At 36.4% G+C, this 13558-nt stretch overlaps 3 protein-coding genes across 3 annotated transcripts; 2 read left to right on the top strand and 1 right to left on the bottom strand.

The window, feature by feature from the left end:
• Positions 1-178: 178 nt before the first annotated feature.
• Alas (5-aminolevulinate synthase) lies at positions 179-4182 on the top strand. The gene is made up of 4 exons (XM_070658678.1): positions 179-321; positions 1767-1827; positions 2344-3635; positions 3727-4182. Exons 1-4 carry the CDS (start codon positions 313-315, stop codon positions 3979-3981), a joined length of 1617 nt encoding a protein of 538 aa, XP_070514779.1. The 5' UTR covers positions 179-312; the 3' UTR covers positions 3982-4182.
• Positions 4183-4433: 251 nt separating this feature from the next.
• LOC139103726 (beta-1,4-N-acetylgalactosaminyltransferase bre-4) lies at positions 4434-7068 on the top strand. The gene is made up of 2 exons (XM_070658690.1): positions 4434-5496; positions 5573-7068. Exons 1-2 carry the CDS (start codon positions 4711-4713, stop codon positions 5765-5767), a joined length of 981 nt encoding a protein of 326 aa, XP_070514791.1. The 5' UTR covers positions 4434-4710; the 3' UTR covers positions 5768-7068.
• On the bottom strand, positions 6848-13476 carry LOC139103716 (RNA-binding protein 5). Its single transcript, XM_070658669.1, has 8 exons — positions 13286-13476; positions 12265-12864; positions 12097-12166; positions 11064-11137; positions 10116-10229; positions 9277-10027; positions 9030-9193; positions 6848-8956 (listed from the first exon to the last, which is right to left on the bottom strand). Exons 2-8 carry the CDS (start codon positions 12838-12840, stop codon positions 7955-7957), a joined length of 2751 nt encoding a protein of 916 aa, XP_070514770.1. The 5' UTR covers positions 12841-12864; positions 13286-13476; the 3' UTR covers positions 6848-7954.
• Between the last annotated feature and the right edge of the window lie 82 nt (positions 13477-13558).

Raw genomic sequence — 13558 nt, 5'->3', positions numbered from 1 at the left:
TCAGGCAGCAGTGACATTGCAAATATAAGGAAAAGTGTGGCGCAGCTCAGCCTTCCATCTAGTCGCTTGTAAAGCTTCGAACTGTTCGGAAAACTGCTCGCTTGTTTCGTAAAACTTCAGTCGCGTCGAAGAAGCCAATTGCAAATTGTGCACGCATTCGGTTCTCTTATTTGACGTGGGTATCATATTAATACGATTCAAACCAACGACCATTATCTGAAAAATACAAAAGAGATTAGTTTGAAGAAAAATTGAAAAAAGATACATCACCAATTTTTATTTTATTTGAGAATCTATACCTTCCATCCACCAATGAGCATGGTGAGTGATGTAAGATCAATTTAAATTTCAAATTTTGGTAGCACATCATTATCATTTAACGAAACTTACGTCAGCATCGATTTAAACTTTAATGACGACTCTCAAAATTATCATTATTAATTTATTCAATATAAGAGAAATATAGGAAAACAATTATGGAAACGGCGTGTAGTTGAAAAATTCTCTTAATGCAATAAATTTTGACAATTGTCGGCTAAATTAATCTAAAAAAAATACATTTTTTCGGAACTTTTCACGCTAACAAAATGTTATTTATGCGAAGCTTACGATGCGCTCTCTATGTCAATGTGAACGATTATGAATGTATCGTCATTGGAATAAATTATGTAAATAATTTTGAGTAAAGTTGCATGTTCATTCAATTGTCAAGAATAATTAAAAACTATTGTAAGTTTTTAATAATTTATATTACCAGTGGTATTGTAATATTGTGCTGTTTTATTTTGTAAAGATATGCGGAAAATTAAAAAAGTGACAATTAAAAAATTAAATACGAAATATTGAATAACAAGAGTCGCATAGTTAAAAAGAAATAATTCACAGACGTTTTAATTAATCACAGTTCTAATTATTTGTAATATAAATTAAGTGTACTCGACGTTAAAAAGAATTTGATAAAAGCCTTTGACTATCTTCATGCATTCTAGTAATGCACCATCGCGTTAACTTGATATTAATAACCACCTGTGACATTGGATTTTTATTCAACGTCCGCGTGTCTTGTTAATTTCAAATTCGCGCACAGTATCGCGCAACATTAATTAATACGGCAATGAAATTGATGAACCAATTGCATAAATTTCGAAGCGATAATTAAAAAACTTTAGTGTCAAGAAAGATATTAAAAATATTATAATTCCTTTTTTCTGTTTTTATACACTATCAACAAAAAAAATTATTTAGATGTAATTAAATAACGTACCAATAATTTCATTTATCACTGGCCGCAATTGTATAATAATAATTTATTTTAATTCTTTATGTTATTTAATTTACGTCACGATTTATGTCGATCATGCCGAAAACGCGAGTGTGAATTGTAAAGTCGTTACGAAACGTAAGCGAATAGATTTACCTTTATTTTTTCATTTAATTATTTTACGAAACATCTCCGAAATGAGGGCTCGCACTTTCGCAGCTGAATCTTTCTTCCAGGTTTGATACGACGTTTTCGTAAATGTTAGTATACGACAATGCGCCGTCGCCATCTACGCCATCGTATAGAGTTCATGAAAATCATGAGTGGGACTCACTCGTTACTTTCGTCACTCTCGTCAGTAGTAGGCTTGCTGCCGATTCGTATGGTCACAGGAAGCTTTAATTCTTTCGCGTAGTCAGATTTTCCTCGTTCGGACTTTTCATCATAATTTATCTGGTCTGCAGCGAGGCGATTTTCATTCTCAGCATTACTTTTCCGCTTTCAGCTGATCCGACAGTACGTCCGACGCGGTGTTAGCACTCGTCGTGCCGTTAACGCTACAAAAGGTAATATCCACCATCTAAAGATACAAACAGGTGTGCAACGTCACTGTCACTTTCTCCTTTTCTCACGACACGTGTCTGCCGAGATGTGACTGCGATTTCTATTTCCTTTCCCTTACCTTTTTCTCAGAAACTTGGCACGGAGTTAAAATTGACAGTTTGTTATCTAATGTCATTCCTTCCTCTCCCTCTGCTCATTTTTTCGCATCCTCACAGATTATGCAATTCCCAGGAGATTGGACGTTCGATTACTCGATTAAGATAACGTCCAGATTGTACACTGTCATGCTAGCGTCGATTTCTTTCAACCATTAATTCTTTAATCTATTTTTGGTACATAAAATATTCATTAGTATTTTTAAAACATATTTTGTTGATTATTTTTTATTTTAGCAGTTTAATCTATTATATATAAATTTATAATAATGAAAAATTAAAATAAAAATATATATTACAAATATATGAATACAGTACCTTGTGATGTAATATTATTACATGTATAAATCAACGCGTTTTTAGGTTTTCTGAGAACAATGCCGTGCCCTTTCTTGACCCGTTTATCTGCGAACTATGTTCGGAATTATGGATCATCGCTGATAATGAATTATCGGCAGTATTGTCCTGTGCTTTCAAAATTGTTTAGTACAATGGCGGAGTCAGAAGAGCCTGAATCTCAACAGAATCTCGAGCCGATACAAAACCAATGTCCCTTCTTGTCTAGAGAACGGGATGCTGTAAAGAAAGCCAGTCCGGCAATGGAAGAAGATGTTATCAGTTTAGGTGCTACAGAACAGAAAGAAGAAGCACAGTTTCCTTATGAGGAATATTTCCATGAGCAAATAATGAAAAAAAAGGAGGATTATTCGTATCGGGTATTTAAGAAGGTGAACCGTTTGGCTGAAAACTTTCCAATCGCCATGGAATACTCATGGGGTGAGAAACCAATAACTGTATGGTGTTCTAACGATTACCTAGGAATGTCACGTCATCCCGCGGTAATTAACGCGGTCCGGGAAGCGTTAGATAAGTTCGGCGCTGGCGCTGGAGGCACAAGGAACATCTCGGGGAATTCGATGGGTCATGAGATGTTAGAGAAACGATTAGCATTACTGCATCAGAAAGAGGCCGGTTTGCTTTTCACTTCCTGCTTCGTCGCTAATGATTCCACCTTGTTCACACTAGCGAGAATTTTGCCAGGTTGTCATGTATTCTCTGATGCCGGAAATCACGCCTCTATGATACAAGGAATAAGAAATAGCGGCGTGCCAAAGCATATATTCCGGCATAACGATGTAGGGCATTTAGAGGAGCTCCTGTCAAAGGTAGACAAAAATGTGCCAAAGATTGTAGCGTTCGAAACTGTGCATTCTATGACCGGTGATATTTGTCCGTTGGAGGAATTATGCGACGTCGCGCATAAGTACGGTGCTATAACATTTGTCGATGAAGTCCATGCTGTAGGTTTGTATGGATTCTCTGGTGCCGGGATCGGAGAGAGAGATTGGGTGCTACATAAAATGGATATTATATCCGGCACCATGGGGAAGGCTTTCGGTAACGTCGGTGGCTATGTTGTTGGTACCGCGAAGCTAATAGATATGATAAGAAGTTATGCAGCTGGCTTTATTTTTACTACTTCGCTGCCGCCCACTGTGCTGTATGGAGCCTTGACATCCGTTGAGATTTTGGCATCGGACGAAGGCAGGTCACTGAGGGCGAATCACCAGAAAAATGTGGCCTATATGAAGTCTATTCTTACTGCCGCTGGTCTTCCATTAGAGCCATCACCTTCTCATATCATTCCAATAAAGGTTAGCTGCAATTACAAGCAATTATTATAACCAATATAATTAAGTAATTGTTATTAATATATTAACATAAAATTTTATACTTGTTCTTTAGATAGGAGATCCACTGGTGTGTAGTCAGATAGCGGACTATTTATTAAGAGACAAAGGACATTATGTGCAAGCTATAAATTATCCAACTGTTCGAAAAGGTGAAGAAAAATTAAGATTAGCACCAACGCCGAAACACACTCGGACAATGATGGATAAATTTGTACAAGACATGTTGAATGTTTTTCATCAGCTGAATGTATCAAAATGTACAACAATTAAACCGAACAATGTGCCGCGTGCTGTCTTAGTACATTGACAAATTCAATGTCTATAACATAAAAATGATTATCGTACAAAACAAATTTTATCGGTAAAGATTAATTTATTTATCTAAGCCTGTTTAATCGTTGTGTTTCATCAGCATTTCGAATTACTACTATAATTACATAAAACCTGCTATATTAACAAAGTTAACAATTAACAGAGATTTAAATAAAATGTTAACTAATAAATATTATACCCATGTGTACTTTTCCTTTTCTTTAATATTTCCAGATTTATTGCGTCACCCTTGGACATTGCTTTTCTCTGCAATCAACAAGCAGTGTTAATTATGTAATATATCATTAAATATGCAACTAACTTTTATTTATAATTGTGAATCTTGTTCGTGTCGTCCGATTATTCGCGTTATAAACGTCTTATAAAATACTCGTTCGATTATTCGCGCATGCGTAAGGTTAGATATAATGTGTGTTAGGTCAACCTGGCAGTTCTGGCACTCCTGGTGATCAGCGGGGTCAGCTTGCTCGATGCTCCACGTTTACAACAATCAGTTAAGTTTCAAGTGGTTCCGAGTTTGTCGAAAGAAAAAAAATGCAAATATACTTTTAACAGCTTCATGATCTGGTTGATGTAAAGCACGAAAATGCCAGGGCAAAACAGGGCAAAAATTGTAAAGCACGTGCGTGATTTGACGCGATTTACCTGAAAACCGTCTTCTGACTGGTATGTTTATTGGTGGTCGTGCGTATAGGTTAGCAAGATGAAGAACTTGGTGAGCATTTTAAAAATACTTTTCTTGAATCATGTGCGTGGCTTGTCTTACACCGTGACGATGACTGTCTTGTTGTGCTATTGCCTTCATCCGGCGCGATTCGCATCACATTATACATTTATCAAGACTGAAAACATTTACGACGAGATGGAGATGTCGTACCCGCCGAGGGACAACTCCTGTACGATCTCCATCGGCAGTAGATCTTCCCATTTATCATATCCGGAAGAGCATCCGAGGGAACGTCCGATGACGATGGCACGTCGATTAAAGATTCTACCAGGTGGCCAGTGGAAGCCTCTTAATTGCCATCCTCTGTTTAACGTAGCCATTATACTGCCCTATCGGAACCGGCAAAGTCAGCTCGGCATTTTTATGAATTACATACATCCGTTTCTACAATCGCAGAACTTGGATTATCGGATATTCGTGATCGAGCAGAGCCCAATGCGCGAGTTCAATCGCGCCAAACTCTTTAACGTAGGCTATGCAGAGGCGACCAAGATCAACGATTTTCACTGTTTTATTTTCCAAGATATAGACTTGATACCTCAGAATCTTAACAATATTTATGCATGCACCAAAATGCCGAGGCACATGAGTTCCAGTGTAAATACTTTTCGATATAATTTACCTTACACCGGCTTGTTTGGAGGCGCAATAGCATTGACAAGGAAACAATTTGAAAGAGTTAATGGATTTTCAAATGTTTTCTATGGCTGGGGTGGAGAAGATGATGATTTCTACAGTCGTTTACAGTCTAGGGGCTTTCAGGTTTGATACAATATAACATAAATATAAATAAACCTACTTATTAATTGTTTAAATAATTTTTTTTTTTATTCCATAGATTACCCGTTTTGGACCTAATGTGGCACAGTACTATATGCTAACACATAAAAAAGAATCTCCCAGCACTACAAGATTTGCAAATTTAGAAAATGGTGCTCGGAGATATGATACCGATGGTATTAGTAATTTGGAATACAAGGTACTAAATCATCAACTGCGACCGTTATATTCTTGGATTTTAGCTGACGTCTAATTTATACATTTTTTATAAAATATTAGCACTTGCATCTTGTTTTCTTTTAAATTAATGCTAATTATATAAGTTAGAGTGTAGTAAATTAAATATTTTCTAGAAAAATGAAAAAAATTTATCTTACACAAAGTGTAAGAACAATTTTATCTAAAATTATAGAACCAACGAATAAATATAATTGTTTTAGCATGCTGTGATAGAGCACTATGGATTAAATCTTGCAAAGATATTTTTTTAACGATTAAAACAATATTCAATTTTTGTGTGTTAAAAGTGTGTACAATTAAGCTTGCAACAAATTTGTTAGTGAACTTAACAATGTTTTTCGGCAGTATATTAACGAGGACAGTAATAATAATCAACGGGTTGTACAAAAATATAAAGACTACGTTCGTCACGTTTGCTTTCACGGTGTGAGCATTAGTTTATCTTTCTTGTTTTTATAATGCAACAACAAAGATAAAATAACGCTGAAAAAGTAAAAGCAAGCGTAATAAACGCAACCATATAGTATTATGTAATACTACATAGTTGTTATTATAAGAGTTAAAGACTGTAAGTAGACACTTTCTTATTTTGTTTTATTAAAATAAGAAAGAACAATGACAGTTCAAGAAAACTTAATATTCAATGAAAAATTTAATATTTAATCGTCATTATATTTAATTTTATCGTTTCTGTGATATTTACGTGTAAAAGAGTTGCAGCTATTTGATGGTACAACTTTATCTTGAATATACATAAAACATTTTAAGTAATTAATGCTTACCTTGTATCCAAAGAATTTCTGGTCTTTTTGGACGAGTCAATACTGATCTTAATACTCTTCATACTGGTGACTTCACGACTGTGTTCCTACTTTCAGATGTTAAATCTTTTTGTTATAAAATTTATGTTACATAAATGTTTAAATGTGACTGAATTAAAGATTCTTTGACATTACTCAGTCTTATACTTGATGTCAGCTCATTACATTTAAAATAAAAATCTAGTCAAATAGAACAAATCAATTTACAACATTTCAGCTATCGCAAAAAATCGTATGTATTCACCTGTAAAGAATAATATTACATGTACATCTTTATTAATTTTTCTTGATTTATTATTTAATAATACATAAATCTTGCACAATGACTTGAAAAAAAAATAAGAACAAAGTATATGAGTGATGTTACAAATGTATGCAGTGATAAATGTTAATGCATTACCTCCAAAATATGACAAACCGTATAAAAAAGAAAAATAAATGTATATATATGTGTGTGTGTACGAAAATAAACAAAATGCTTAAATATCTTTAATATCTAGTTTAATTATATTAGATCGATTGAATAGGAAATTCTCTAAACTTTGATAACATAATAAATATAAGATACGCCAATATGCGAAAACAAACATATTGAATGGTATAAAAAACAGATCACATACCCTTTTAACAAAAACGTCATGCAACTGACTATCAATGATACTTTGTGATATTCTCGACATAGAGCACTTGTTGGTTTTTCCGAAAAAATACTACAAATAATTCTGCATAATGTGATAATATTTGTAATAATTTTTATTGTTAATACTGTACGTAATTTGTGAAATTATTAAATGTTTTCACACATTTTAGAATGAGCGAATATAATTTGCCGTATACAATTCAAAGAAAATTTTTAACAAGATTTTAATTGTTTGCTAAAAATTTTCTATTACTATTCAATTATGCACAACTTATTTGTAGACAAATATTATTGCATTGCACAATGATATTAACAACCTGATTTCTTAACAGAGTGTTTCTGTGTGGATAATTTCTCCGCGAAAAAATCAGAAGTATAATTTAAGATTTGTTTTTGTTAATAACATTAATGTTATGTAAATAGAATGACGCATATATGTGCATACATTTTTGATGTATTGTATTTTGGTATATGTTACCAAAAAAAAAAAAAAAACTTTAGTATGTATAGACCAATCACATCGAAGAATATGAGAACAAGACTTTGCACGAGGATGTATAAAATGTGTCTCGCATGGCGTTTGCAAGTCCCAAAGAATTGTCTATCACTGTGCAATTACCTGTAAATTACTATTAGATTATTCGAAGATAACAGTACGAACGTGTAATGTGTCTATGGAAAATGGAGTACAAGAACTTGTATGTATATATAAAACCTATATTAATTCATATCCTACGTATTATGTGTCAGACAGTTCTTGGTATCGCGCGTACATCATTTTTTTCACGCAGTCCTTATATGTATCGCCTGGTAATGCGCTATATGATGAAGACTTGGCTCCTAAACCAGCCGTAGGGACACGCCTTTCGGCTTCAATAATACTTGTTCTACCCTGATTAGATTTCCCTAAACCCATTCCTTCGCTCCAACCCATTTTTTGCAGTAATTTATTGCCAACGTTATCGGATCCAATACCTGCTCGTGTAGGCTCCTCATAAGATACCGACATTTCTTCCACTCTAGTTTTTAAATATTTTTCTTTTAATTTATTCGGTTGCGGTGGTTCAGGTTCGCCATATTTAGCTCTTCTTTCCTTAGCGCGATCTCTGTATTTATTATTTCTTTGCTGTGGATCATTGGGATCCAGGCCGCGTACTTGATACCAATTTTCCAAATTTTGTTTGTGAAGTTCGGATAACTGTTGATGACGAAGTAATGCTTCTTTGCTTGGGAACTGTCGTTTGCAAAGTAAGCATGCAAGTTTGCTCCAATCCGTGTGTTGTTTCTCCTCTTGTTGCACGTCTTCTATTTCTTCTTCTGTATCACTACCACCACCATAAGCGGCTACCAATCCATTACCGCTTTGATCTTCGTCCTCGTGATAAGGATTTGCAATAGTTTTCTTTTCTAGAATAGCATATCCTGCATCCGCCGCGCCACTTCCAACACCTTGATTGCCATCCATACCAGCAAACTCAGAATTCCAGTTACTTTTAGCGTTTTCTTTCTTTTGATTTAAAGTTTTCGCCCATCGCTCCATATCTTTCGCTATTTTTTTAGCGACTTTTACTTTGTCCTGTTTACTATCTTTTTTCTTGCTCTCGTCTTCTTTTGACGATTCTTGAGCCGCATTAACACCTAACAAAGTTGAAGCTTGATTGCTGATTGCATTCGTAGAATCTGTACTACTTGCTGCCGCTGTTATCGTGTTTGTAGCTCCCTGTGTTGTACTTGCAGTAGTCTGTAAACGAGAAATATGAAAGAAAAATTCTTGAAACAAATAAATATACTATTCTTTTGAAAGATTTAATTACCTTAGCTGGCTGATAAGAGAACGATTCGGCGTCCCAATAAAGAAACTGTTGAGTGTGACTGTTATAATAATATTGCGAATTCGGGTCATAATATAATCCCGTGCTAGGATCATAATAGTAGCCCGATGATTCGTCATAATGATAAGTGCTAACGTCCGGTACAGCTACGGAAATAATACAGACGAGATAACTTTAACATTCTAATTACTGTATGTAAAATAGATTGAAAGGGCTATACGAAACTTACAGTATACTTTACCATCGCTGGAGTGTGCGGGAATTCTTCCGCTAGCTAATGCTGTACTCGAGGGAGTCGCGGGGGTTGGTCGTCCTTTCACATCATCGGTATCATTTCCTAGCTTTCTAGACGCTTGCAATTGTTGTATAGCGGACTGCGCTACCGCCGCGGCTGCGTTTACTCGATCCGTTTGATTTAAAGACGGTAATGTAATCGCCGATCCCTGCATTATTTGATTTTGATAGTACTGCGTGTAATACTGAAGGTAATGAGCCTTCTGAGCAGGTGTTTTGGCATACAAGTTGGCACTGTATTCCGCCAATTGAGCGACGTCGTCTAAGGTGTATCTCTGAGGCTGAGTATCGTTCGATTTCCATGGATTTGCATTATTAATTTGGTGAAGTTTACAATACGTAATCTCCACCTTCCTGCCATCGACCACCAGTCCTTGTTTTGTAAGCGCAGTATGCAAATACATCGCATCTACTACATTGCCCATTTCCAAATAGCACACTCCTCTGGACGTATTCGTAAGAGAGTCACGACCGATGCGAATACTGCGTATTGGCAATGACGATAGATTCTTCATCGCTTGCAGAACCGAATCCTCGGTCGTTAATACATCTAATCCTCGTAAAAGTACGGTGTTGGTGGGATGCGGGCTAATTTCGTCGCTACCTTCTCCGCCTTCTTCGCTTTCCGCTCGCGAGGCGGAACATTTGAAGCAAGTCTCACGTCGTTTAAAATTGTGCGCTCCACACTGTATTGGAAACAAATAATTGCAATAATTAATTAATGACGAATGTGATACCCTGTGAAAAATTAAAGTATAAATTAATAATACAAACCTTAACGCAGTGCCAGTCCTGTGTATTTTTCGCTGGTGGTTTATCCACATGGCACTCTTTCGGTATACTGTATTGCATAAGTGCGCGATATTGATCCTGCAGCATCAGGACTCCCTGAAACAGAGAATTTCAGTGTTATCCCGTCCAACGTCTTCCTAAGGCCTCTTGTTTATCCCGTAAACTTTCTTCTTGGCTGAATTATAGTTTTCTACTTCATAGCTTTCTGTCTCAAACAAACAGCGAATAAAGCCTCGTGGGCTTGTTAATATGGGCCATTCCACACCGCTTGTAGACCGATTTGTTCATGCGCGATTTAATAAATAATCGCTATTTAAATATCCTTGTAAAAGAAATAGGCAAGCGATACGCGATGTTTGCTTGCGTATGTGAATATTTTATATGCGAATAAAAAAAAAGAAAATAAAAACTTTTTCGTGCATTATCTCTGTAGAGACTTTCAAGTTCGCAAGTGATTGGCATTAATAACTAAGCGACATGGAAGAAGCAAAAACACAAAGAGTAAATAAAATAGAGAAGCGAATTACGCGAATAGGAAAAATATCGTAACTTGAAATAACTGTCGTGCGAAATTAAATTGATGTAATGTTATAAACGACTGGAATGACCCTCCTTCCGATCTCGATCGTTAGCCCGCGGATTAATATGATTTAGAGATAAAAGCACGCGACGCGGGGAAATTTCAGTCAATCGGAAACTTAAGTCGATATTGCGCGAATATTGCGAGCGAATAAAGAAAAGTCTGCAAAATATGTGGGGATTCCTAGATAAATAATTAGATACGGTAGATTGAAATAGCTTTTTATAGGTGCACAGCCGTGGCCACGGGGAGAGCCAGAGGGCTGCGTTACCGTGCCTTGCCGCCACGGGGCAGTCGGTGGCACGCGTGTCACAACGCATCTTGGGTATCTGGACCAAACTTCTTTCTACCTGTTTCATCTCCATCCATCGTGCGGCCTCCTGAGTCGCGTTAAACTCGACGAATGCGAAACCTCGCGAAGCACCTATACAGAGCAAATACACACATATCCAGAGTTAATCCACGTTTTTGCCTGGGTTTCTCTACTCTGAGAGGGCAGGCAATCACAGCACCATTGACAGACTGAGTTTCAAACGAAGTGTCTCTTCGCTTCGTTGCTTGCATTCATTTTCCATTTACCTAAATTTCAGTAGAGCGAATTCCGTGCGAGAGACCGCAGTTGACCGATATCTCGTGATCGGGATAACTATGCAATTTAACGGAATTTCTCTTTTTTTCTCTAACACCAAGATTAGCCATCCTTTCGACCACGCGAACGGAGAATGATGTTAAGACTTTTGCGAATCAAAAGACGCCGGTAATTAAAATCTAAGCTCACATATCGCCTATATACCGTTTATCGATTATAATTATCTACAGTAGCAATCAAACTTTGAAATTTATAAGAGAGACATCATTCTAATAATTTATAGTTATTGCATTTTCTTCATTTTACAAGATTAACAAAAAAAAAAAAAGTTGTATATTATTAAAATGTCCTCACATGTGTTCCAATTAAAGAATAGTTACATATACTTAATAAAATTTTTTTCAAGTAATTTTATATTATTTTGACAAATAGCTTATAGTCCTTTTTCAAAATTTCCTTCTCATTCGTCTATAAACTTACCTTTTGTCATATATTATTAACAATCAATAAATCAACTAATATTTTTGGGACATATGCGATCGATATATATATAAAAAAAAAAAAAAGATGCGAGATAAAAATTATTAAAATATTTAAATAAATAATGATTTATACGGAAGCCCTAAAAACTTTACACACGATAAAACTTTTTTTTTATTTATGCAATTTGGTAAAAGCTAATTGTTGCACGAGCCCTAACAATTCACAATAATAGTACAGGTAGTAACAGTCGGGTTGATATGTGTAAAATAATTACGAGGATGTGAAAATTTCTAACATATTGTAATAGTTACCTGTATCTTTTTTGCGAATCAGCCTGATGTCCTTAGGCATGAGACCGCAGTTGAGAATATCTTGCCGCACCTGTGATACACACATCATGATAATAATAGCGATGCCACATTCGATAATGCTGGCTCACGAGTGGCCACTAATGTCACCCCACAAAGCTGACAACCTACGTCATTTTCAGTAATATGTTGAGCAAGTCCACGTATCATAATGGTGTTGTTGGGCGATTGTGATTTGTAGTGGATTCCTTCCATGGACGAGCCATAAGAACGACCATGATCGTGCTCAAAGTCCAAACTTTCCCGACTATGATCGTCGTCACGATCGCGGTCCCGATCATCCCGTTTTCCCCTGCGGTCCCGATCTCTATCCCGATCCCTGTCCCGTCTCGAGCGATCTCTGTCTCTGTCCCTATCTCTATCCCTATCCCGGTCTCTTTCTACAGAGTCTCTATCTCTTTGTCTCCCATAACGATCTTCGCGATCCCTATAACTGCGATCACGATCGTCTCTACTACGATCTCTCCTATCCCTCGAACGATCTCTTTCGCGATCCCTGTCTCTTCCACGATGATTTCTGTAATCTGGACTACGATGCTCCCTATCACGATGGTCGACATCACGGTGTTCCGAATATTCCGGGGACCGATTGCTTCCATAATCACTACGATAGTCGTAGTCGGAATTATGACTTCTTCTTTCTGGCCCATACCCAGGCTCCCAAGGATCAATGTTGTTGCTGTACATGTCGTCTGTACATTTATTTCACTTCTGAAAGTAACATAAAATTATTATATATATACTAAATATTAAATATTTAAATATTAAAACATCCAAAACTTGTTTTTCCAAACTGTTACTATTCAGAATTATCGTTTAAAAATTTAAAAAATAGTAAAAAAAAAAAAAAATTAAAAAAAACTTGCAATGCAGTTGCTTTATCATGTGCATTATAACAGCAATGCAATTTACATTCAGTAATATTCCGAGACGAGAAACGATAACCCGAGGAGAGTTACCGAGTGTCATAAAGTGTGACGCGTTCGTCAGGTTTCAAGCTTTTACTAATTTAAAAAGACGCTTGTCGAACGGAATCATTCGGCGAAGCCATGACGCGCACGGAATTTCTACAACGAGCGTATGAATATTCCGTAGCGTTGGCGAACAGGTGAGAAAGCTGTTTAGATCTTACCTGCTGCGGCGATCTCTCGTTCGCACACTCAATAAAGTCGAGCTTCGAATTGACGGTGGGAAGTAACTCTACGATACAAGCCGCTCGATATCTTGCGGCAAGCGGATAATAAACGTGATGCGCACACAATGGCGTTGTCAAAGCCTTCGTTCGATCCGCAAAATATGGCGACTGTCCACGAAGACGAGCCGAAAATTCCGAAAACTCATTACGTGTACCTCGGACTTCGATTACAAAATTGGTAGAACTGCAAGTCATACGGATCAGACCTTC

Source organism: Cardiocondyla obscurior, linkage group LG06, assembly GCF_019399895.1.
Source record: "Cardiocondyla obscurior isolate alpha-2009 linkage group LG06, Cobs3.1, whole genome shotgun sequence".
Classification (NCBI taxonomy): domain Eukaryota; kingdom Metazoa; phylum Arthropoda; class Insecta; order Hymenoptera; family Formicidae; genus Cardiocondyla; species Cardiocondyla obscurior.
The sequence above is the reverse complement of the archived record's forward strand: the minus strand, read 5'-3'. Positions and strand labels throughout refer to the sequence as shown.